The sequence below is a fragment of the Protopterus annectens genome, chromosome 12.part0, assembly GCF_019279795.1.
Source record: "Protopterus annectens isolate FY-2018-M chromosome 12.part0, PAN1.0, whole genome shotgun sequence".
Taxonomy (NCBI): domain Eukaryota; kingdom Metazoa; phylum Chordata; order Ceratodontiformes; family Protopteridae; genus Protopterus; species Protopterus annectens.
In genome coordinates, this window is record NC_056746.1 from 238,382,644 (window position 1) to 238,409,230 (window position 26,587).

The following is a 26,587-nucleotide window of genomic DNA, read 5'->3' on the forward strand; positions in this document are numbered from 1 at the left end:
TCCAACATTAAAAAACTTCTGCATAAGCTAAAACCAACCACACTATTGCAATCCTCTCCCCTCTATCAAAAATACTTGAAAAATGTATTCATACTTGGCTTCTGTATCACCTACATTCAAATAATCTGCTCTTGGAAACACAGTATGGTTTCATATCCCACCACAGCACAACCACCTCCTTCCTCCACTTTACCAACAGTATAAACCAGCATGTGAACAATGGTAACCTAGTGTCAGCTGTGTTCCTAGACTGATCTACAAGCTTTCAACAATGTCTCACACCCACATTTCACTTGCTGAACTGTCTTCTATAGGTATCTCTCAATCCTCCCTTAAATGGTTCCTTAATTCCCTAGCTGGACAGCAACAAGCAGTTAAATGCCAGCAGGACCTGGCTTCCTCTCTTCCAGTTACCACAGGTGCCCCTCAGTACTCTATACTAGGACTAGTGCCAACAACCCTAGAAAAATACAGTATATAATATTATTATGATTACTGTTATTAACAACTAATATTATTGCACGCATATACTATTAAAGCAGTAGGGGTATATAGGAGGTGAACTATTAACACATTTTTTAGTGTTTTATAGAGGCCAGTTCTCCCAGTAATATGTGAATTGCACAGTTTTTTTTGGTAAACTGAGAGAAAGGATATTTGAAACCAGGAATTTCTAGTAAATTGATTATTCACTCTACTTAAAAGGAAGAGAATCCTTTATTTCATGGATCTCACATTGTGCCACATCACACAACTATTTTATTGCTCTCTGCCTTCTGCTGGACTGCTAACTTTAATATGCTATGGAGAGTGATTTGATTAATGGAGGGGGAGTTCAATACTACATTACGTGACAGGAGGAGAAGCTGCAGGCAAGAAAGTGATCTTATAAATGTGTGTGTGTGTGTGTGTGAGTGTGTGTATATATACATATATATATATATATATATATATATATATATATATATATATATATATATATATAGACATAGATATAGATAGATATAGATAGATTTTTTTTTTAAATTTTGTTCAGTGCATCTGTAGACCATTAAAGCTATGATGTGATCACACCTGTTTGTGACGATCACCAGTGTGATAATCTGCTGTGGTTCCACAAATTTCTAGAGGTTTTTTGCATCAGATCTCTTTCCCAGCAGCTGAGAATCATACTTACAAATGCTAGAGCTATAATATATTCCCTTGTAAGTGTGAACATTCTTCCAAATGCCCCATAAACTCTGTGGCTCAGACATGTTTGGTAAAGCTGTGTGTATATTCCCAGTTTACATGCTGCATGCCATACACCTATTCCTCCAGTAGGTGCCAGCATGCAGCAGACCAGACTTTCTTCTGCTTACTCAGAAGGGAGAGAGATGATAGTCAAGCATTCTTTCTCTATCATTCTTGGCTAACTCCTCCAGCTCCTATGTGGCTAATTGATTCCTGATCATCAGGTTCACAGTCAGGGCTTTATCCTGTTGATGTACATAGCCAGTATGAGTTTTCACATTTACAATTATCATCCTGGAACAGATGAGACACTAAACTGTGTCCCCATCTGCCTGAGTTGGTGGTTGCTCAGGAGGATGTAAAAGGTCCCCTACATCACATATCAAAAAAGTATGGGAAGTTTCCTGAAGCCCTGCCCAAATTTCCCTACAGTAGTATTAACACCACTTGAGTTTCCCCTAAAAACAGGACAGTAGCCTAGTGTGACTAGCCTGTATAACAAAAGGCTAAATTAAATTAAATTAAATTAAATTAAAAGTAACAACCAAAAGCAAGAGGCATACAGTTGTGTTTCTGCTTACTAATATTGTGACTGAATAATGAAACCATGCCTATTGAATCAGGCAATTTTCAGACCTATCTGAAGTATTAGGATAAACCACTTAAGACTTTAAGAAACACTGTAAATAAATCAAGTTGTTACCTTCAATGATTCCCCACTTGGTTTTTCTTCCCAGAATTCTTTTTCCATTCACTTGATGCTCTTTATCTGTACCAACAACGGCAAATGGAATATTTTCCTGCAGAGATAAACAAAATCGATGTAACTAAAACCTAAAGACATAGTTCTGTCTTAATATTTACTGAAATTCGATATAAGATCTAGAAGCATGCAAGTGTGCATGCACTTGTGCATGCGGACACACACACACATACACACACACACACACACACACACACACACACACACACACACACACGAAATTGCAGTGTCCCATAGAGCAGTGCAGAGCACACTAGTGGTTATGTCTTTGTACCCCTGAGGACATGTTAACTGTAGTAATGATGCTTCTCTACCTCTGATAATATGCTAACTGCAGTTAATGTAGTAAAGATACCTCCATATCACTGATGTTGTGTACCTCTCTGCCTCTGATGATGTGCTGACTACAGTCCATGTAGAAATGATACCTCCCTATCACTGATGTTGCGTACCTCTCTGCCTCTGATGATGTGCTGACTACAGTCCATGTAGTAATGATACTTCCCTATCACTGATGTTGTGTACCTCTCTGCCTCTGATGATGTGCTGACTACAGTCCATGTAGTAATGATACCTCCCTATCACTGATGTTGCACACCTCTCTGCCTCTGATGATGTGCTGACTACAGTCCATGTGGTAATGATACCTCCCTATCACTGATGTTGCGTACCTCTCTGCCTCTGATGATGTGCTGACTACAGTCCATGTAGAAATGATACCTCCCTATCACTGATGTTGCACACCTCTCTGCCTCTGATGATGTGCTGACTACAGTCCATGTAGTAATGATACTTCCCTATCACTGATGTTGTGTACCTCTCTGCCTCTGATGATGTGCTGACTACAGTCCATGTAGTAATGATACCTCCCTATCACTGATGTTGTGTACCTCTCTGCCGCTGATGATGTGCTGACTACAGTGCATGTAGTACTAATACCTCCCTATCACTGATGTTGCGTACCTCTCTGCCTCTGATGATGGGCTGACTAAAGTCCATGTAGTAATGATACCTCCCTATCACTGATGTTGCACACCTCTCTGCCTCTGATGATGTGCTGACTACAGTCTATGTAGTAATGATACCTCCCTATCACTGATGTTGCGCACCTCTCTGCCTCTGATGATGTGCTGACTACAGTCCATGTAGTAATGATACCTCCCTATCACTGATGTTGCGTACCTCTCTGCCTCTGATGATTTGCTAACTACAGTGCATGTAGTAATAATACCTCCCTATCACTGATGTTGCATACTTCTCTGCCTCTGATGATGTGCTGACTACAGTCCATGTAGTAATGATACCTCCCTATCACTGATGTTGCACACCTCTCTGCCTCTGATGATGTGCTGACTACAGTCTATGTAGTAATGATACCTCCCTATCACTGATGTTGCGTACCTCTCTGCCTCTAATGATGTGCTGACTACAGTGCATGTAGTAATGATACCTCTCTATCACTGATGTTGCACACCTCTCTGCCTCTGATGATGTGCTGACTACAGTCTATGTAGTAATGATACCTCCCTATCACTGATGTTGCGTACCTCTCTGCCTCTAATGATGTGCTGACTACAGTGCATGTAGTAATGATACTTCCTTACCACTGATGATATGCACCTTCCTACATCTGAAGATGTGCTAACTGTCATGCAGATAGCAATGATATATTCTTAGCGCTGATGGCAATGTGCTAACTACACTGCAAGTAGTAATGTTTCAATACTGCTAAGGATGTGCAAAGTGCAATGCAGGCAGTAATACTTTCCTACTGGTAATAATTTGCTAACTGCAACACAGGTAGTAATTATGTCTACTCTCTAATGGTGTTGTGATAACTGTAGTGCAGTTAGCAATTTCTCCTTTCTGCTGATGGTGTGTTAAGAGCAGTATAGGTAGTAGTGATGTCTCTTTACTGCTGGCACAGTGCTCACTGCAGTGCAGGTAGTAATAAAGTATCTATACCCCTAAGGATGTGCTAACTGTAGTACAGGTAGTAATAATGTCTATCTACCACCAATGACATCCTAACTATAATGCATGCTATAATACTGACTCCCTACTGTTAAGAATGTGTTAATTGCAGTACATGCAGTCATAAAGTCTCCCGACCACTGCTAATCACAGTGAAGGTACTAATGATGTCTCCCGACTTCTGATGACATACCAGCTGTACTGAAGGTAGTAATGATGCCTCCTTGCTGCTGATGATATAGTAAATACCATTCAGATAATAATATTATGCCACTAATATTACAACTAAGGTAGTAATAAAAACTACTCACTACTGAGGATCTGCTAACTGATATTCAGGTAGTTATAATGTTTCCCTACCGCTTCACATATACTAACTGCTGTTCAAGTAATAATAATACATCCCTACTTCTAACACAGTGCTAACTGAAGTAGAAGTAGTAATTCAAAAATCCACAAGGTTATATTTAACAGTATGCTGAGCACACCTGTTCTGCTCAGACCAGTGTACCATCATGGGAGCAATCATGCATCAGATAGGACAATGGTAGAGTTGGGGCAGTTAGGAGACATGAGGGTCCATATGCACCTGGAGCGAAGGAAAGAATAAAAAAGAAGCTGTGTACTCATGGAACCCTGAAGCCCTTGTGGTTTGCTTCCCCTTGAGTTAAGTAATGCAGGTTTCTGTATGCAGAGTGCTGTGTCACTTCTTGGTACACTGCAAAGGGTTGCAGATGGCAGAGAAGGAACTACCACATTTACAGGGTAAGCACTGTGCTGGGGGTGGGGGTTGGAAGTACACCCTGAAGGAGCAGATGAGAAGAATTTATGTCAGAAGGTATTCTTTATGTTCTACAAATGAAGGAATGCATAAACATATTAAAAAATTGCAGCAGTATGAAGGGAAAGCATCTGTTTAGATGATCTATTACTAACAGCTTCAAAATACTTGTTTAGATGGTCTATTGTTTACAGCTTTGACTTAAGAAATGAGGCACTCCATTCAAATGTTTGCTTGGGTTCCAGAGATGCCTCTTGAATTGCACAGCAGAAACAAATGTATAGTGAAAAGATGACAGGCACAATGCTACTTCAGAATCTTATTTTGGGACTTGTTTACCCAAAGTCAGAAAACCTAGTAAACATAATGGTAATTTCCTCTGCCAGCACTATGTACCCTGGGAAGTAGGATTGAAATGCACACCTCCAGGACCAATCAAAAGCACAACAGTCTCTCTTACCCATATGGCTACAGGACTCCCATGCAAAGGACTGTACATGTGCCATTAATGCATTGTTCAGAGGTTACTATGTGACCCAAAGTTAGCCAACCTGTTTGCACACAGTTTGAACCAATGTCCTGTCCTGTAAATATATACTTTAAAACAACATTGTTTTGGCTTATTAAGTTTTAAAGCTTATCTTCAGACATGAAAAAGAAGATTTACAATAATTTACATTTACAGTTCTAAACATGAATAGCCATCATATAAGCATGTTGTAAAGTTACGTTAATACTTTATTTCTTGCAAGTAAAACAGTATTAAGTGCAGCTCGAGATGTCACAACTGATTAAACAAATCTGACTGCATTCCATTAGAGAGTCACAAGTATGATTGAGCTTTGTGAGTTACAGGCCTTCCCCTCTGTGCAGTGATCATCTTTGTTCAAAATACAAACAATATGACATTTGGGATAATTGATCTTGGAACAGCTGCATTTCTGTGTTAGATAACTTTTACATTATTCAGTAATGAGCTTTACCAAGAAGATTAGCTCCAGCTCTTCCCTCTCCCTCTAATCATGGCTGCATGCGATGCTCTGTGATGCATTAAAAGTCAAGATCTGTTCTATGCACTTGTGGATGTTTGCATATGGATAACACATTCTAGAAATTAAACATATTTTGCTCCTGGTTACCCTTATCTTGTCATTTAGCATTCTGTCTTCTGCATCTTCATCAAATTCCTTCTGGGGGTACACGCTGATTCCATTAGCCTTTAGTCCCTGGCGAATCTACAAGGAAGAGGAAAATAAAACAAAAGTTCGGCTACAAAATGTGCTGTTACCTCAAGAAAGTCTGAGTTATTATTACTGATAAATCCCCTTCCATTATATTTCAACAAAGCTTCCAGAAGTTTGATCAGGTGCCATGAACAGAAGAGAAAACCACATATTTCATGCAAATATTGACTTCTAATGATAACATTATAAACAATTATTCTTACCTAGTGAACTGAGATGCCAGCAGTAGTTAAACTTCTTAAGGGATGGTGGGAACACCTATTCCTGGCTTTCCATATTTGTTGTTAAGCATAAGATTCCAGCCTATCCATTTTACAAAATAAATATGACTGTTTTCTGCTCTTACATCAAATATTTCAAAGAATGCACTAATGACAAGCTAAAAAGTAAATCCTAACCCTTACTTTTGCGATCAGAACTTCAGCAAACTCCAAAAAGAATTAGTGTGGCTAGCATATGTAGTATGTGCAGTAATTAACATGCACTCTGAATGAATATACTTCACTGTATACAGGACTAGAGCCATGACTTTGACTCATGAAATCCAGGATTGACTAGTGAAGTGGACAGTGGAGGAATGCACAGTTGGAGATAGCAGTAAGTGGTATTTTCCCAGCTCATCTATCCTAGGATGGTATCTGTCCAGCCTGCTGCAGTGCTGGTAACTACACGTAAAAAGAATAGCATCCAGTGTTTGGGCCAAAGACAGGCACTTGGGTCTGCTAAGTCACAACTGCATGGTAGCCTTTATGAGGTATGTACACAAACATGCAGATTCACAAGGGAAGGCATTGTAGGCTCTCAGATCAATGAGCTTACATATCAGTTGCTGGGGCATGGTCCAGGGACAAAAAGTCAGAAAAAATCCACTTGGCTGCTTGGAAAATGGCTGTCCCATGTCCAGGTCATGCACAGGTGAAGGAAAACATATAGGCAATCGAGGTGGAATAAGTTGGTCAGTATACCTGTGGAAGAGAAAAAGAACACAAGGGAAAAAAACATACATGCAAAATGTAAATCTATTTATCAAGTGAGTGCAGCAACTTCGTATCGGACAGTCAAGAGTAAATCATTCAATGAACAGCAGCTCTGTTGTTCCAAGTATTTACTGTTTTGCAATGGATGTAACTTTGGACACACACATTCATACACACACACACACACACACACACACACACACACACACACACACACACACACACACACATGCATGCACGTGCATGCACGCGCATGCACACACACGCACACACACACACACACACACACACACACACACACACACACAATAGAAAAGGGTCAAGAACATTCAAGGAGCAGTTAGAATTAAGGCACTGTGAGGAAAACAGCATAAATGAACCCAAAGCTGTTGAACATTATGAGTACAATACTGATACAAATGAACTTAAAGTGATTGTGCATATCAAAAAATACCATTAAAAACAATAGAAATTATTTATGTACTGTGCGGTTTAGGGGCACAGATAGAACACATACAAGACACCTCATAAGGAGGAGATGGCCCTTCTCAGTATGGAGAACATCGATGTCTGTGCTGTAACTGAAACCTGGTTCAAGGCTCCTGAGAGCACCCCGGCACTATGAGGTTTTACCTCATATCATGCGTTCCGGCCCCAAAACCCGGACCACACCACAAAAGGAGGGGGTGTATCCATATTCATAAAGGATACCCACACCTCCAGGTTGGTGGCAACGCACGAAGCTTCGGAAACCATCCAGGTGCAACTAACCATAGGCAAAACTGCTCTACAAATTGTAGCATGCTACAGGCCACCCTCTCAAACTCAGGAACCCCACACAGCCTTCCTGAAGACACTGGAGGGTATAAATGTATCTCCAAACACCATCATATTGGGTGACTTCAACTACCCGAATATAGACTGGGAACATTACTCAAGCCCTAACTTTCTAGCCCAACAGTTCCTGGAGTTCATAAATTCAAATGCCATGGAACAGCTAGTCACTGTTCCCACGAGAGGAGAAAATATACTAGATCTCATTATCACAAACATGGGGACAAAATGCTCCACACTGGAAGTATATCCCTCATTGGTGAGATCTGATCATAAACTAACCTCACTGGAAATCCACATCCCGCCCCCACCCCAAACAAAAAAGAAAACAGTGAAGAACTTCTCTAAAGCAAACTTCACACTACTCAAGACTGGTGTGGTATCCTTCAAGGCCCCTGAGCCAGTGGAAACCACAACCCAAGCTGTGGAAGCCCTTACAAATGCCTTCTATGAACACCTCCAGGACTGCATGGATCAGGCAATCCCAAATAAAACCAAGACTCTTTCCACAAAGGGCAAACATCCAGTCTGGTGGACCCCAGCCATTAACAAACTTTACAATAAGAGGAGAAAGCTATTACATGATAGAACAAAATCCATAAAAGGGAAGCCACCGCTGATCATTATTAGTAAAAAAATACGAGCACTCATAAAATCAACTAAGGCCAATTTTGAGAGAAAAATTGCCATGGATTCAAAGGACAATCATAAGGCCTTTTTCAGCTATGTTAGGAACCTGGGTGGAAACTCCCAGATATGCTCAGAATTAGTCCAAAATGATACAAAAATCACTGAATCCACAGACATTGCCAACATACTGGCAGACAGGTTCAGTGCAAACTGCACCCCCCTCTCCCCCCCTAAAGGAGAGATAACTATCCCAGCGGAGTGTAGCCTCCCAGACATCTCAAATGCGCAGGTGAAAGCTGCTTCTCTCTAAAGCTAAAAACACAGCAACAATGGGACTGGATGGTGTCCCCGGCTATGTGCTACACGAGCTAAATGAGGAATTAAACCCGCACATAAGGCAGCTGTTTAATCTCAGCCTTACCACAGGATACGTGCCCAAGGAGTGGCGTACGGCAACTGTGGTTCCACTCCACAAAGGCGGTGCCTCTACGGACCCTGGTAATTACCGCCCCATAAGCTTAACAAGTCTAGTCTGCAAAGCTATGGAGAGGATCATAATGGAGCTCATAAACAAAGATATAGGGGACTTGCAGACATTGGACTCAACCCATTTTGGCTTCGTCAAGGAAAGATCATGCCTTTTGAACTTGGTCGACTTCTTCGAAACAGTCACCAAGGCCATTGATGAGGGAAAGGCAGTCCATACAGCCTACCTTGACCTTGCAAAGGCTTTCGACACAATACCCCACTCGGGTATTGTAGAAAAACTTACCAGCTTAAATGTAAACCCATATGTCACAAGATGGGTTGCAAACTGGCTTAAGGACAGAACCCACAGGGTTAGAGTTGCTGGCGCTATGTCAGACTCCAAGCCGGTCACAGGTGGTGTCCCACAGGGCTCGGTCCTTGGCCCCCTATTGTTCGGCATCTACTTCTCAGAAGTACAGGCCAACATGGGAGGACTTTGGCTGACAAAGTTTGCAGACGACTGCAAACTGGGCGCCATAGTGGAAAGTGCATCGGACATGGATATCCTTCAGAAGGGACTCACGGAAACAGATAGCTGGTGCCAGAGCCATGGCCTGAAGTTAAACGCCAAAAAATGTATAGTCATAACCTTCGGAAAAAACAAGGTAACCCCAAGCTACCATATAGGTGGCAATCCACTAAGCACAGAAGAGGTTATCAGGGACCTGGGGACCCAGGTTGACAGTGGCCTTTCTTTTGACACTCACATTGCTAAAGTGGTTAGAAAGACCTTCTACATTGCCCACCTGATCATGAAGGGATTCACATCCAGATCTAGTGAGGTCATTGTTCCCCTGTACTCTTCACTTATCAGACCAATGATCGAGTACAATGCCCCATTCGGGATGTATCTCACCCGACATCTGCAGCAATTGGAGAGACCCCAAATGTTCCTCACCAAAAGGATAAAGGGACTCCAAAATCTGTCATATGCTGCCAGATTGAAGAAACTCCAGCTCTATTCAGTCGCATACCGTCTGCTCAGAGGTGACATGTGCCTGACATACAAGGCCATGTCCAACCCGGAATTAATGGACATGCTCCACCTCAAAAAAATCCAAATCCACCAAAACCACTAGAGCAAGTGACTTAAACCTTAGAACGGACATAAATAGGACGTGCTGGAGGGATAGATTTATCACTCAGAGACTCCCTATGCTGTGGAATAAAATCCCGGTCCATGTGAGGCAGAGCACCTCGCTGGCACTTTTCAAGAGAAATCTTGACCTGTGGATGGGAGATCATGGGTTTACCCCGGGAATCATCTCTGTGTCACTGCTGGACAGAGGCACAACAAACTAATGGGCACAGTATTTTTTCATATAAGGGGTGGCGTAAGCCACAAAAATTTGGGCTAGGCTTATAAATGCCTTAGGGCAGATAGCCTAGTATAAACCTATGAACCTATGAACCTATGAGATTTGAACCACATATTTGAGTTATATGAACTATGAGGACAGATTAGGTTAGACTCAAGTAGAATTACAACTTTAAATGTCCATGTTAACTAGAAATGTGGAATGATCCTTTCCATCAAATGGAATTTCAGCATATGGTGAAAAAGCAGACTCCAACTGTTTACTGAAAAACAACTGAAATAATATTATAGCAATATGGTACTACAGTGGAATATGTTACACAGGAATTTAGCCATGTCTGGCATGAGAGATTGGTCCTCTAGTCTTCACTCTCATGACCAAATATGTCCATGCACAATTATATCCCACTATGACACACTTCTCTACCATACATACAAGTGGTAACATCACTACTATATTAACCCTTCTTTCAACTACTCACATACATCATATTGAGTGGTAACACATAATGAAAGAGCCATCAGAGAATTACAGCAGTTAATTTTGTTCTCTCACAACAATTGGTTCTCCAGTTCAGTTTTCAAGGGAGGTTCCTCCTGAATGTAGTCTGCATATATTCCCTGTGTCCACCTTGGTTTTTACAGACTGTTCCATTGTTTTCCCCCATTTTAAACACATGCAGGTATGTGAATTGGAAATTTTCCAAATTGCCTCCAGTTGTTTGTGTGTGTATGTGTTTGTAGATATGTGTCCGTTTACTGTGTAGTGCAAGAGACTGACATTCCATCCAGAAATGGTTCTCCACCATATGTCCTTTGGACGCAGGGTAAGGTCTGACTCCTTCATGACCTTCAATAGGATAAAGTAGGTATCAGAAAAGCCTGGAGTGCTTTACTGCTTCTGTACAATGTTTTTTTTTTTTTCTAATTCAGGTTAGTGCTTTATATACATTGTATTAAATGCAAACCACATAAAAACTCCAGGGGCAAATACAAATCAAGATGGCTTTGAAACTGGAAACACAACTGTTATGACTGGTAGTATGAGTGAAATGGTTTGTATTACACATTTTGTTTCTATTTTGATTAAATCCATCCATCCACAACTCTTTTTTCCTATATTTGCACATGGGGTTGTGTTGTCACTTCAATAGTGACAATCATCTAGAGCCAAGGTTCACACTGTTGGGTGGCTAGCCCTGCAGCAGTTGTTCTTCCATACCACATACTTGCATGCACACTCACATAACTATGACCAGTGTAAGTGTCCAATCCACCTACTGTATATCTTTGGCGTGTGGGAGGAAACAGGAGCATCTGGAGGAAACCCATGCAAATGCAAGTAGGATGAGTAGACTCTGCACAGAAGCCACCTCAGCCAAGAATCAAACCAGAGAACCTCTTGTCGTGAGGCAACAATGCTATCTGCTGTAGCACTGTGCCACCTACAGCCAATAACTAACTGGGAGCCAAAAAGGAAGCAACTTAGTGCTTCTTGGATGCTGGAGTATATATTTAAATTATGCTCCAGCTTGCTGAAATTACAACTAACTACATTATCCTAATAAAACATGAATATTTAATTCACAAATTAGAATGTGCATTACAGAGTATTACTGGTTTTTATCAACCATATTGTGATATGAGACTTACACTGCCTGAAAATCAGACAGCTAGAGGAAAATGACTACAAACAATATGCATAATCTAATAACCCACCAACCAGAGATAATAAATATTTGTAATGGAGATACTGTTTTCTTTAATTAAAAAAAAATGATTCTTGATATAGCCTAGGTTATGACATTCACAATTGTCAGGATTTGTGATGCTTTTACCTATACAGCACTTATTTGTTGCCTCTTCTCACTGTGTTGATGACTGTTTGGCCAGTCACTATGATGCTTAACAATTTATCCCTATTCTGGTTGAGAGGTAAATATGGTCCAGTCACCATGCAGGAAGCCATTATGGGATTTTTGCTACACAACCTTTCCATCTGAGCATAAGCATATTTGAGTGGAAATGCAGTCGGTATAGCATGAGCTCATTACTAGCATTAACAACTGATGTAGCACCTCAAACAATCCCACCCAGTTTGAGCACGTCTCCCTCTAGCTCCCTAGTTTCTAGTGGGGATACATTAGTGGGAGATAAGGCCTATGACAAAACACCTTAACTTCCTTCCTATAAAAGGCCATCGGGAACTGCCTCATCACTCTTTCCCCCCTTCCTTATTGACTCCTCCCCTTCCTCATTGACCCCTCCCCTTCATTGTCAGCTCTCTCCTTCTTCATCAACACCTATCTCTTCCTCACTGCACTGCCTCTTCACTCCTTCCCCTTCCATGTCAGTTACTCCAGCACATAGGCTGCCACTCACTAAATTTCAGTCAGGGTGTCATCCCTCCACAAGACAAGCCAGTTCCTCATGTTGCTGTTTCTGTGCCATAGTGGGCAAAATGGGTGCTTTCATCACATTCTGTAATATCATCTTGCATGTGTCTTAACAGCCAGTCAGTTCTCATATTTTTGTAACAATTGTACAATTAAGGAATAGCAATGTGCTGTATCATGCCATGCGGCTTGTCCACACAGAGTATGCCAATAGGCTACAAAATACTTATCACCACACAGTTTTATGTGTTATTCTCAGGGAATAGCAGTAGAGTAAAGGAATGCAAATGACCAGTCTGTTTTTGGGATTCTTGTTGTCAACCACATGACACTCAGCACACACTGCCTAATTTGGCCAGAAAACTACAGAGTACTAGAAGCCGGGGGGGGGGGGGGCAAGGCTCTAACTTATTTGTACTACAATATATTATTTAACACCTACATGCATACACTTTATATTACAGAGGCTTTAATACTGAATTAAATATAACTTTACATTAGAAATAGCAGAATCTTAAACTATGCTTACCATACAGCAAAGTAAAATTATTACTATACTAAGTGAGGTGTAGTAACAGATGGGTGCTCACACACCTTTGACTAAGCAAAGTATAGTAAGTGAAGAGTGTTTGTATGACTACACGTTTTACCTATTACAATATTTACCACAACAGCTCTAGGACTTTATACCCTTAGGTAGTGAAATGGATGAAAATAATTTGAATATGGTGTCTGTGTATCTGTGTGAGCTCCTAATGACACAACTTAAGTGGGCAATTACATTAATTGTGCCAGAGCAACATCCCTCCTCAAAAAGTTAATGTTTTTCAGTCATAATAAACAATTTAAGAATTGTCCTGATCTATGTTACTAAAGCTTCTAAAGAAATGCAGATGCTTAATAATCATGTCACCTACCCTGTTTTTGAAGTCTTTTCTTTCTTCAAGAGTAAGGGTATCTGCTTTGGCGATCACTGGAACAATATTCACTATTTTGTAAAGTCGCTTCATGAACTCTATGTCCAAAGGCCGCAGCCTGCAAAATAGTTAAATTGATTACTTCAAGTTCAGAACATATGCCACAGCCTTGCTCAAGGTTTAATGGAACTGATAACAGGATAAGAACACTTTTTCATGTATCTGGACATGTTTGCTATTCTGAGTAACATGAGCTACTAGTAATAACACCACAGTGAAAGCATTTGCAACACAGCAACTTTTAGAGTATCATGATAAAGCAAACCATAGCTGGCTGAAAAGTTACAAGTCACAAATTTTGGTCATCTTCTTATAGTCTTAAACCATCCCTTAATTTTTAAGTTTGTACTTTTTATTGTGTTTGATTATGCTTTCACAAACCGACATTTGATGAACATTATTGCTAGTAATTGGCTGCAAGTACTTCTACAGAAAGAGCCCTTTTACTCTGAGCATGCCACAGGCATCACAAAAATGTGCATATTGTCTAAGAAGCAGTGGACGTGTATTTCTTTTAAATATAAGCTGAATCAAGACGAGGAATCCTGATTCAAAGAATACTCCTACAACTGTTTTTCACATAGACTATTCTGTCACATTCATCAACCAATCATTGGACAAGCACTTTCTGACAACCATGTGCTACTGAGACCTGCTAATGGTTGAAGAATGCAAAACCAGAGTTAGCAGTTTATCACTGAAAATTGCTTGCAAGAAGAGGGAGGCTCTTTAGAACCCACAAGAGGATCGCATTCAAACTGTAAAAACGCCTAGCCTTGACTGCATGTCTGTATTTTTTTAGGCTTAACCTCCTATGCATCCCTCCAAAAAGCATTTCTAGTTTCTGTTAGTTTTCCAATGCATAAAGTAGTGTGAAAAGAACGCCTTAAATACATGCACAGCAAAAAGGGGTGCCGAAAGTGAATTTTAGTAGCTCACTTTCATAGTTTTTTAGAGAAAGATGCTTAGAATAAAGAGACATTAAACTGTTATGAAAGATAAAGTTATGTGGGTAAACTCACCATAGCAGTTGATGTTTTAGCAGTATTACTGCTGCATGACTAATGAATATGTATCTACAAGATAATTAACACAACCTTTTTTGTCTGACTTCCACACCTTTTGCTAATGTCCTGAGCTTGACAATTCCCCTAGTCCAGGAAATTAGTCTAAAGTAAAGATAAAAGGGGGAGCGGTTTGCTCTGTATTTAACAGAGACACAGTGCCCTGGTCTTTAGTCTGTGGAGTCCTCATGAATGTAAAGCTTTCAGATACATTTGTTTTTCAGTCTTCAGTGGTGAAAAGGGTTGGCCGTAATGACCACTACCAACCACATTTTTCTAGAAAATAATACATTGATGGCAGGTATATTACCCTCTTCCACTTCCCAGGCATCTACTGCAGTAGACTTATGGAAACTAACTGGGGTCGGAAGAGTGGTAGCATATACTGCAGCAGTGAGCCTATGTCTCAAGCCGCTACTGTTTTGGTGAGTTTACTGATGTGATTTTATTATATTCTTCATAAGGATCACCGCGAGGCAGGTTTCCCTAAGAGGTAATGGCTATCATGGCAGGCATTGCTGTCTTGTGGACTGGAAATCCAATGTATAGTTCTTGGAAAATGTGTACACAGTCCACATGGCTGCTTTAGAAATACTTTTTACTGATAGAGGCTGCTTTAGTATCTGTCTTTCATGTGGAGTAGGGCCTCATAAAAGCCTCTTTATTTTTCTCTCAGCAGAAGGTAATATAGTAATCCATTCACTCAGATGTTTGCTTGGAATCTGCCCTACTTTTCCTGCCTGGTATGCCTGATACAATGTTGATTCAATGACTTGAGATCTTTCATTCTTGCTATACAGTATACAGCTGTCTATGCTCATCCAGAAAACATAACATTGTCTACAATGAAAACAATTTCTCTTCTGATATAGCTTTCATAACTTACCACTCTTGCAGACATACTCAGATGTCCAGTCATGCTGGTACTTACACTTGATTATACCGATGGCCAAAACAATGACAGACTTGAACTCTGACCAGCTCATTCTTGCAAGGACTTGACTATAAAAGAATCTAATACTTTCAAATCAGGTTAGTTCACTGAAAAAGGCAGTATAATTCTGGTCACAATGGTTGACTTTTAAGTCACTGAGACATGGATTAAAGCCGTGGAATGCACAACAGTGGAAGGTTATAACAGCGGCCACACATTTTGACCAGCTACTACATAGACAGGGGCTAAAGGTGGAGGTGTCTCAATTTACATCAAAAATAAATATACTTCAAGGCTAGTCAAACAGGACAACGCACTTGAGCTGCTCCATCTTCAAATCACCATAGGCAAAATCCAATACCAATCATTGCTGCAGTAAATGCTATCACCCTTTTGACCCCAGTTAGTGTTCATACTTCCACAGGTCCCCCTCTATGACCCAGGAACCCCATACCATGTATTTAAACTTATTAGAAACACTAACCGTCCAACCCAATACCATATTCATGGGTGACTTTAATTACCCCATTATTAATTGGGAATCCTATACAACACCAAACATACAGGCACAAAGATTCCTGGATTTTGTAGACACAAATTCCCTGAACCAGACAGCCAATACACCAACCGGGGTGCAGCCATACTGCATCTGGCCCTCACTAATATGAGAGAGTGCAGCACACCCCCTACTGTAATGTGTTCCCTGGTAAGGTCACACCACAAACTGGTCTCCTTTGAAGTAAAAATAAAACCTGGACCCAGCCTCCTGGTATTAGGTCATAACCTGGCAAAATTTCAAGCCCCCATAAACTCTAAAAACATTGCTGCCTATGCAGAACTGTTCACAGAAGCCCTGTACAAGCATGTTAATAGCTGCATAGAGGCAGCTGTACCCACCAGAAAGAAGTACAGAACTAACTCAAAAACAAGCCACCTTGGTGGAATCACAAAATCAATAGGCTTTATGACAGAGGGAAGAAAATCATGGCAAAAATTAGGAGGTACAATACCCAGTAAGGTAAAAGTGCTCTCATCAAACTAAAGAAACATCTCAGAGGACAAATAAAGTCTACCAAAGCCAAATTTGAGGTGAATGAGGCCTCCCAGGCCAGGGACAACCACAAGGCATTATTTAGCTATGTCTGCAACTTCAAAGGCAACACACAATTGTGTGCAGAGTTCATTATAAATGGAGACACATATACCGAGCCAGAAGATGTATCAAACCTACTGGCCGATAAATTTAGCTCTAATTTTACTCCTCTCCCCTCTCAACCTTCCCTCAGGAATTACCATCAAATATAACTCCCACTGCTATCACTGGGGAACAGGTCTTCAATGTTCTCTCTAAAACCAAGAACACTGCATAAATGGGCCCAGGCAATATCCCAGGATGACTTTTAAATAGCATGAAGCATGACCTATCAGGGCCTCTGGAATTGCTATTTAACCATAGCCTCCAAACAGGTTTCATGCCTCATGAATGGAGAACAGCAACAATCATCCCTCTGCATAAAGGTGGGCCATCTACAGACCCTGGAAACTACAGACCCATAAGTCTCACTAGTCTTATATGTAAAACCATGGAAAGAATTATCATGGAAATTATCAATAGTGATATAGTAAACCTCCAGTCACTGGACCCAACCAAGTTTGGTTTATTCAAGGGCAAATCATGCCTAGTCAACCTGTTGGACTTCTTTGAGAAGGTCACCAAAGCATTGGATGAGGGCAAAATGGTTCACACTACCTACCTTAACCTGGCCAAGGCATTTGACACAATACCCCGCTCAGGCATCGTTGACAAACTCAAGAGGTTTGGTACAAACTCATATGTCACCCGGTGAATAGCCAACTGGTTCACAGACAGGACCCAGGAAGTTAGAATTGGGGAGTCAACCTCTATAAAGAGGCCAGTCTCAAGTGGAGTCCCTCAGGGATCAGTCCTTGGACTGCTCCTTTTTGGTATTTACTTCTTTGAAGTCAAGGCCAATGTCAGTGGTCTATGGCTGACTAAATTTGCAGATGACTGCAAATTAGGAGCTGTCATTGAATCTCACACTGACACAAATGTTATCCAAGAAGAGCTGACACAGACAAACAACCGGTGTCAGACCTATGGACTAAAACTAAATGGCAAGAAATGTATAATAATATCTTTCAGGAAGTCATTCACCCCTGGTAGCTATCATACTGACAACACACCCCCTAGACTTGACCCAGTACTCAGGGACTTAGGGACACACATAGATAGTAATCTAGCCTTTGACCATCATACATCTACAGTAGTGAGGAAATCATTCTATGTTGTGCAACTTATAAACAAAGGTATGGCATCTATATTAAAAAAAACAGGGCTTAGGTAAAATGTCCTATGCAGACCACCTCAAGGCTCTATCCCTGTAATTCGTCTCCTACAGGCTTTTGAGCGGAGATCTATGCCTGACATACAGAGCATTTTCAGACCCCACTCTGATGGACCTCCTGCATATCCGCAAAACAAACAGCACCAAAATTACCCATTCTAAGGACTTAAACCTTGAATTTGATATAAATAGGACCTGCTGGAGAGACAGGTATGTATCCCAGAGATTACCCCTTCTCTGGAACAGGCTCCCCATCCATGTGAAGCAGAGTTCCTCCCTAACCCAATTCAAGTGCAGCTTGGACAACTGGATGGAGAACAGGAAATTCATCCCTGGTTTTGCACCTGTGTCTCTAATGGACTCAGGCAATCTGTAAATGGTTCATCTCCCAGGCCACGGCTTGGATATATTTCATCTCCCAAGCCCTGCTTAATTAAGGGTATCAGAACTTGTCAGGGATTTGGGATGCATGGCTAGGCTTAAAGAGGTCCTTGTGGTTGTTAGCCTAGTAAACACCTATGAATCTATGAACCTATAGTATCCTTTCTCCCTTGTTCTGTGGGTTTGGATAAAATAGAAGCAGCTGTAGAATCTGAGTGTCAGCTCAGATACTACTTTGGGCATAAAGTTAAGGCTGATCCTAAGCCTCATCTTTCCCTATGGATCACAGTGCAAGCCCCCACCACATGAAGGGCTGCAGATCAGAAATCCTTCTGATGTAATGGCTAACAAAAGTACAGTTTGTCAACACAATAACTTGAGTGTCAGTCATGAGCTTTGCCCAAAATGGACATCCATGAAGGGGGACAATAAGTCCTACCTGAGCCACAATCAACATTGTCTTTGGCCTCTTGTGTCTTTCTTCCTACATCACCCTGGGGAGCAATAGGTACTGAAAGGAAGGCATACAGGAAGAGACATGTCCAGATGATGGAGAAGATATCCATGGTCCAAGCCTCCTTGTAGGTGCACTTCAGAAAAATTTATTCAGCTGCAAATTGTCTAGGGATGCAAACAGGTCTATGTCTAGAACACCACACCTGTGTACAAGCTATAGGAAGATATCCCTGTGCAACATTCATTCATGTGGATCCTCATCTAATCTGTTATGTTGAGCCACAGCTGTATTCTGATAAGTGGGTGGGTAGACTGCCTTTGGGGTTATGTAGGACTGTAGGGCTTGAACTCAGACAAATAACCAATAAAAAACTTCGTTCCAACACGTTTTTAAGGCTTTATTACACCAACATCCACCAGATTGAGCGCTTTCATCTGTCCTAAGCAGATTTCTTCAGAATACTTAATAATCAGTGCCAAACATTTTTATACTATTCTTAAACTACATAATTATTCAATTAAAATTGATTAACTTAAAATTATACAATTAGTCTCTAAAATTACCTAAAACATTTAACCCTTTGGTAAATTCCTATACTTCTTTCAAAGTTTGATGTTAAAGTGCAACTGTACATATTAATACATAGATATTCTAACATTTTAAAACAATTATATACCTTATGCAATATATTCTTAATACAAATACAAATGACAATAAAAATGAAAATGTAAAGAAACATGACCATAGTCTAAATTCAATAAAGGTCAACCAAGTAAAGTTCCTTGTCTGTTGACCTATTTCATCATTTTAAAAATGCTCATATCCATTAATACTAAAAATGTCTAAATATTTATTTATATAAATCTATGAGGGTTTAAAATTTTATTAAACTGTATGTGCAGGTTATATTAATCTAATAATATTACCAGAAAGCCAAGGAATAAACAAGAATTATAGTAAAATATAATAATGGGAAAATTATAAAAATTATAAAAATAGGAATATTTAATAGAATAGGAAAATGAGGTAAAATATGAAAGAGGAAAGGAAAGACACATTACCAACATAAATTATGTTTTTTAAAACATAATTTATGTTGGTAATGTGTCTTTCCTTTCCTCTTTCATATTTTACCTCATTTTCCTATTCTATTAAATATTCCTATTTTTATAATTTTATAATTTTCCCATTATTATATTTTACTATAATTTTGTTTATTCCTTGGCTTTCTGGTAATATTATTAGATTAATATAACCTGCACATACAGTTTAATAAAATTTTAAACCCTCATAGATTTATATAAATAAATATTTAGACATTTTTAGTATTAATGGATATGAGCATTTTTTAAAAACATGAAATAGGTCAACAGACAAGGAACTTTACTTGGTTGACCTTTATTGAATTTAGACTATGGTCATGTTTCTTTACATTTTCATTTTTATTGTCATTTGTATTTGTATTAAGAATATATTGCATAAGGTATATAATTGTTTTAAAATGTTAGAATATCTATGTATTAATATGTACAGTTGCACTTTAACATCAAACTTTGAAAGAAGTATAGGAATTTACCAAAGGGTTAAATGTTTTAGGTAATTTTAGAGACTAATTGTATAATTTTAAGTTAATCAATTTTAATTGAATAATTATGTAGTTTAAGAATAGTATAAAAATGTTTGGCACTGATTATTAAGTATTCTGAAGAAATCTGCTTAGGACAGATGAAAGCGCTCAATCTGGTGGATGTTGGTGTAATAAAGCCTTAAAAACGTGTTGGAACGAAGTTTTTTATTGGTTATTGGTCGTTGGTTCGAATTCTTTTTTATCACTTGAACTCAGACAGTCATGGCTAGCCTACAAGGGGTGTACAAGCATGTCCTTTCCTGCTTGTTGATATACCACATGATAGTAGTATCTGTCACCACCTGTAGAACACCCCCTCCCAACCTCACTGATAGGAAAGCTTGAACAGCCTGAATCAGTGCCATCTCAGTTATATGCTTCTTTCTTTGGTTTGCATTCCACATTCCTTGTAACATGAATTTTTCAGTGAATGATCCCCAAGCTAAGGCTGAAACATTTATAATCAGAGTCTGGATCGGAAGTTCATGAATTAAGTGAATACCCATGTTTTGCTTGACTTAGGCCACCATTCTAGCTGTTTCAATATGCAGGGTAATACTATGGCAACCATCTTCTCCAGAGAATCTGATCATAGCTACCATTAGAACTGTAGCTAGGAAATCTTATGCCCTATGCATTTCCTGAAAATTGCACCCTCCAACTCAAACTTGAGGAGCAAAAAAGGGGTATTTTCAAAGTTGAAGAATTAAAAAAAAAAAAAAAAAATGTCCTTGCAGCTTAATAAAGCAATGTGGCACCTGCTAATCACTGCCCTTGAAAGCTTGTGGTAGGAGCAGCCACACCCTTCATGGTACACTACTTATGGATCTGGGTCGCATTAGGATAGCAGAAGCCATGTATCTCAGAACACTGAGGCTTTTCCTGGCAGACACATTATTTTCTCCAGTTTACTATCACATAGTCGATCGCACTTTGTGCGACTGACATATGTGTGAAACCTCATTTGCATATCTGAAAATGCGAGCGGCAGAATGCCGAACCTTGTAATAGCAAACGTTCGCTATTACAAGGTTCGGCATTGTGGTGCAGATTGCACTAAAGTGGGGATCAGGAAATGTACCCTTTCCTTTACTGTAGTGCGATCTTGGAGCTTGTATATATAAGTAGGGGGGTTTGGGGGGATGCAGCTCTTGACAAGGGGGGATGCAGGGAGGTGCAGCCCCCCTGCAAAAAGTTTGTTTTAATGCTGAGAGGATGTGAGCATTTCAGTAAAGTCGACATGTTTGACATTCGACTTTACTGAAATGCTTAGTTCGGAATTTACTGTGTTCGGTCTTCTGAGTTTCGAACATGTTGTTTGGAAATCTGAACATTCGAACACAGTGAATCCGAACATATGATAGAAACCCTTTTCCTCAGGTAGACTCTGGAAATATTTTTCAACTATTACACTTACGCAGATGACAGAAAGACCTTCTAGCAACTGAAATCTAGTAGTAGGCGCATAAAGATCATCCTTTGGGAAGGAGTGAGATTGGATTTCTTAGTGCTTTGGAAAACCTCAAGGCCTTGGAAGTATTCCATAGTGATAGTGAGGGCCCTTTTCACCTCCCCCTGGGACACTGCTTGACTTAGGCAGATGTCTGAGTAGGGGTATATGTGGACTCATCTGAGCCCATAGAAAACCATCACTGTGGGTAGTAATGTGGAGGTATCCTTCAGAATTAGGGTAATCATAAGGGCTTGGGAAAAATACAAGTGGTAACAGGACCTGCAGGGTCAATAGCTTGAATTTTGTGACCCTAAGGAAAGTATTGAATTTTAGAGGTCCAGAGTGGGTATACAAGGTCCATCCTTTTCTGGAGATTAAGAAAAGCTTTGAGTAGGGTATGAGGGTTTGTTTATGAAACCCTCCCACAACCCCCTCCCCATGTGTCAGAAGGCCTTGCACAATAGGTGGAATTATGTGTCTTTTATCTTTTGGAATGGATGAAAATGTTGCCATCTTTGGAATCTTTACAAACTGTAATTTGTAACCCTAGGAAATGATTTGTAGAACTCCTCTATCTTGTCTGATTGTTTGCCACTTTGGCATGGACTCTCTCAGTCTTATAGAAATCCTGCATGGGATGAAAGACTAGGGTGTGGGTCTGGAATAAGAATGCAGAAAAGTTCACACATTCATTTCTGCACCCTGGTCATAAAAAATCCATGGGGTCCAATGGAACATACCTTTTTCTTTCTCTGCCGCTGTTTTTCTACATTGCCCCTTCTTACTGTTTTACTGGCTTACCTTTCCCCTGCCTGTGACAGTATGGACATGGTTTTGATGGGCAATTTCTTTCATACTTTGCATGAGGGCAGTGAAAAAATTGTTGGACATTTTGAATAACCTTTACCTTTTCTTCACTTTTTCTAAACACCTCATTAATAGAGCTCCTAAAAAAAATCTCCTTGTTTAAGTGCTCTGTAAGGAGCTGTACTTTGACATCCAACAACAGGGCTTGAAGTCTTAGCCAGGCATGTCTTCTGATTACTGAATCCATAGCTACTACTTCAGATACTACACTCACAACATCATATTCAGATATAACTGAGTACGTCATCACCTGAATAGCTGTTTAGTTGGGCTCCTACAGTTCTGCTGTCAGGTCCTCATCAGACAGCTGACCAAGTTTTTCTCTTAGTTGGTCCAAGAAAGCTACCTGAAACTTTGTCATGTGAGTCTGACAATTAATAGCTTTAAAGGCCAAGGTGATGGCTGAATAAACCTTCTCCCCCAAATCTAACCATCTTTGTTTCTCTTTCTTTACAATTTGAGAGAGTATCAGGAACAAAAAACATTTTGAAACCATTCTCTGGATCCATGGACATTACAGCTGAATCCTCTACATAGTTCTTACAGAGGTACTTATGAGATTTTTGGACTACAAAACCTGTCTGGTTTCTTTAGAGCAGGTGGCTGGCTGGCTGGTTTCTGACATGTTGCCAGAATAGCATCTACCAGAGCTCCCAAGACAGAAGGAATAGCCTCAGCTTTGGGAATATCTAAGCCCAGCTGGACTGCTTAGGGCAGGACATGACCTTGCTCCAGGAGGACCTGAGGTAGGCACAGGGAAAAAAATTGCACCTAATTCCAGGGGGTAGTACAAATGCTTACAGGGGACTAGGGCTATTTGATCAGTGCTTAACTTTCTATGTCTTTTTGCAGACACATAAACAGTGGAAGCCTTAGCTTCAGAACAGGAGTGCCTGACTTAAAGTTAGTGGGCCATCATGTTCTTCCAAATGAGTACTATTGGATCTTATCTTCCCCTTTTGATATCACAAGGCATGCATCAGTGACAGGGGCCTAGGGTAGGGCATCCACGGAAGCTGAACTGTGATTGCTGCTTCAGTAGGACATGCAAGGATTCTTAGACATTCTGCCCTCCAAAGGGTCATTGCCAAAGGCCTGTGGACAAACAGGCATGTGGTCTAAGGGCAGATTTATCATCTCATGGAAGCCTACATCACTGGACTGATCCAGAATGTCTGACATCTGAATCACATCTCTCTCTCTCTCTCTCTCACTCAGCTCATAAACTGTTATATTCCAGCATATGCCATTCATTAATTCAAGCTATCTGCTGGGTGCCACTCCCAAAAATCTGCAAGTCTTATTTTGTCATATGATTCTATCCCTACATTGCAATAGCAGGTTTCTATCAGAGTTGAGGATCTATGGAATAAACTGCCATTTATTTAGTATAAGCTCTGTTCCAGACAAGAAATCTTTTAAAGCCTCAGTTACAACATCTACAAAACCATGTCTGGAGTTGGAAATATTGCCTAATTCTCTAACATCTACACAATTAACATCCAGTTACCTAGTAAGTTCTATCATCTAATTACAGCACAAGTATCTCTCTCTCTCTATAGCTATCTACCTGTCTATCAATCTATCCATTTTTTTATGTAACTCACTCCACCCTACCCACTATCACCCGAATGATAACTTGCCAAACAACTTCTGTATATTTTAACTATAGCTAGAAACATTTTTGATATGATGAACAGCAAACTGCCAACAGTTGTACTTAATGTAAAGCCAATATTCTATTTGTATCTTTTTAATGTCTTCGGTCACTCATATAAATTTATGAAGTAAAGTTATGCCCCTTTCATGACAATTTATTTATCCTGTTTTTCCTGTGTAGTGTGAGATTAATTCTTGTGTGAGATTAAATCTGGTGATTTTGTCATGTCAGAACCTCCTAAACTTAAAAAAGAATAATCAAGGTCAGAGACTTAAAAGGGATGCCTACTGTACATGAAAGAGCTTTGGTATTTCAAAATATTTTGCGTCAGACTGATCTCTTTAGTTCATTTACTTTTCTTGGCACTGCACTCTAATGCACAAACTAGAGAAGGCAACTGGAGGCCACAGAGAAGTTACAGAAGACCACCAAGCTGTAACTAGAAACCACTTTTTAATCCTGGTTTAATCCTGGTTCTGACTTATTCAACACACTTCATCTGCTTGCTAGAAGCTGACCATTAGTGCATTGTCACTGGCTCAACAGTTAGCGCACTTGTCTTTGGTGCTGAGCTTTATATCCACTCTAGGCACTTGGAATAATTTTCCAAAAACTAACACTGTAGTGCTGCAGCTGTGTGTGTGTGTGGGGGGGGGGGGAATACACATCATTGTGTGTCACCCTTTCAATGATAAATTAAACCAAGATTCCATGAGCCTTAGTTGGTGATAGCCAAGTTGGATGTAAAATTTCCCATGGCAGTTACTAAAAGGAGTACTGGAAGTTCTCTAGTGATCTGGCCAAATTTCTGCTAATCTATATGAAGACCACCTGGGTATTACCAGAAAAAAAGGATGCATGCCTATTGGGACTAGCCAGGTCCAGAAAGTGTAAATAAAACACAAAATATAAATAAAATATCAGTTTCTGGTGGGAGTGTTGGCTTCCACTTGCAATTTTCCTGAACAGTTGAATTCCACTTATGGATCAGGCTGCCTGACTTTAAATAGTCAGTTCCTACTGGGGCACACGGTTAATTTTGACTGCTTGGCTTCTGTAGTGATGTAGCTTAACAGACTGCATCTAACAGGTTTGCTCAGTTTGGAGTTTTGCTACACTCTGCCAGGTGGCAAGCCCTACTTGTACAAAGACAAAAAAAATGTCAGTCATCTGTTATGGTGACTTCCTCCCACATCTGAATTGTCCGCACACCTGTTGGTAGTAGCCAAATAATGTAATATTTTTAAACAAAAACTACTAATCTTGAAACGCTACACAGAGAATTATTTTAAGTAGTTGTTTCTCCATATAAGCAGCAACTAAGTGTCATTCGTTGGTCATTCTTATAGCATGGAATTCCATGAGCCTAAAGTCCTTTTACTGCTACAGTCAGACTGCATCATTACTTTTGCTCTGTAGCATGCCAACACTTTTAGGATTTAAAGACTTCAGCATTCCACGACATACAAATGTAGGGAGGGAAGCAGGGAAGTTATCACTACGTGATGCATATATATATATATATATATATATATATATATATATATATATATATATTATTAATTTTTTAACTTCTAGGTTTTTTTCATTGGGCTTCAAACTATTCATTTTAGCATGTCTTTTCAATGGTGTAACACTCCAGTCCACATCCTCAGTACGGTATAAAATCTTTTTTTTTTTTTGGGATATAGGTGATAGGATTATACTTTATTAACTGGGGAAATGAACTAGTCATCATGAATACTATTCAGCCATAATCTAGACAACAATAGTAAAGGTAATAAATAGACACATAAATGGGTATAACATAAAGGGAATATAGTCATGGACAGCAGGATAACTCCAGACATTCACTGACCAGAGATTAAAATGAATATTATACCCTAGAGCTCTGAGGTACTGATCTTAACCACTCGGCTACTATACTATAAGCTCAAGTATAAGCAGCTTTGCACTATATACAGAAATAATCAGCAGAGAAAAGACTGAGTGAGAGATAGAGATGGAGAGGATGTAACTTTTCCTCTCTTTTAAGACAGCCTCTAGAAGTTAACTTACTCGAGATTTTAAAGAAAGGCTTTTAGGCATACCCTAAAATACATTACTTAAATAATTCCAATCTT

The 26,587-nt window shown here is 39.9% G+C and overlaps 1 protein-coding gene across 4 annotated transcripts in view; it reads right to left on the bottom strand.

The window, feature by feature from the left end:
- Nucleotides 1–26,587, bottom strand: part of LOC122816479 (neuronal-specific septin-3-like) — a 1,898,421-nt gene that overhangs the window by 81,558 nt on the left and 1,790,276 nt on the right. For all 4 annotated transcript variants that reach the window (XM_044089300.1, XM_044089301.1, XM_044089302.1 and 1 more), the window contains 3 exons: nt 13,596–13,713; nt 5,891–5,986; nt 1,937–2,033 (listed from right to left, as the gene is read on the bottom strand). In XM_044089300.1, coding sequence (XP_043945235.1) covers nt 1,937–2,033; nt 5,891–5,986; nt 13,596–13,713 — 311 coding nt within the window. The remainder of the gene's footprint in view (nt 1–1,936; nt 2,034–5,890; nt 5,987–13,595; nt 13,714–26,587) is intronic.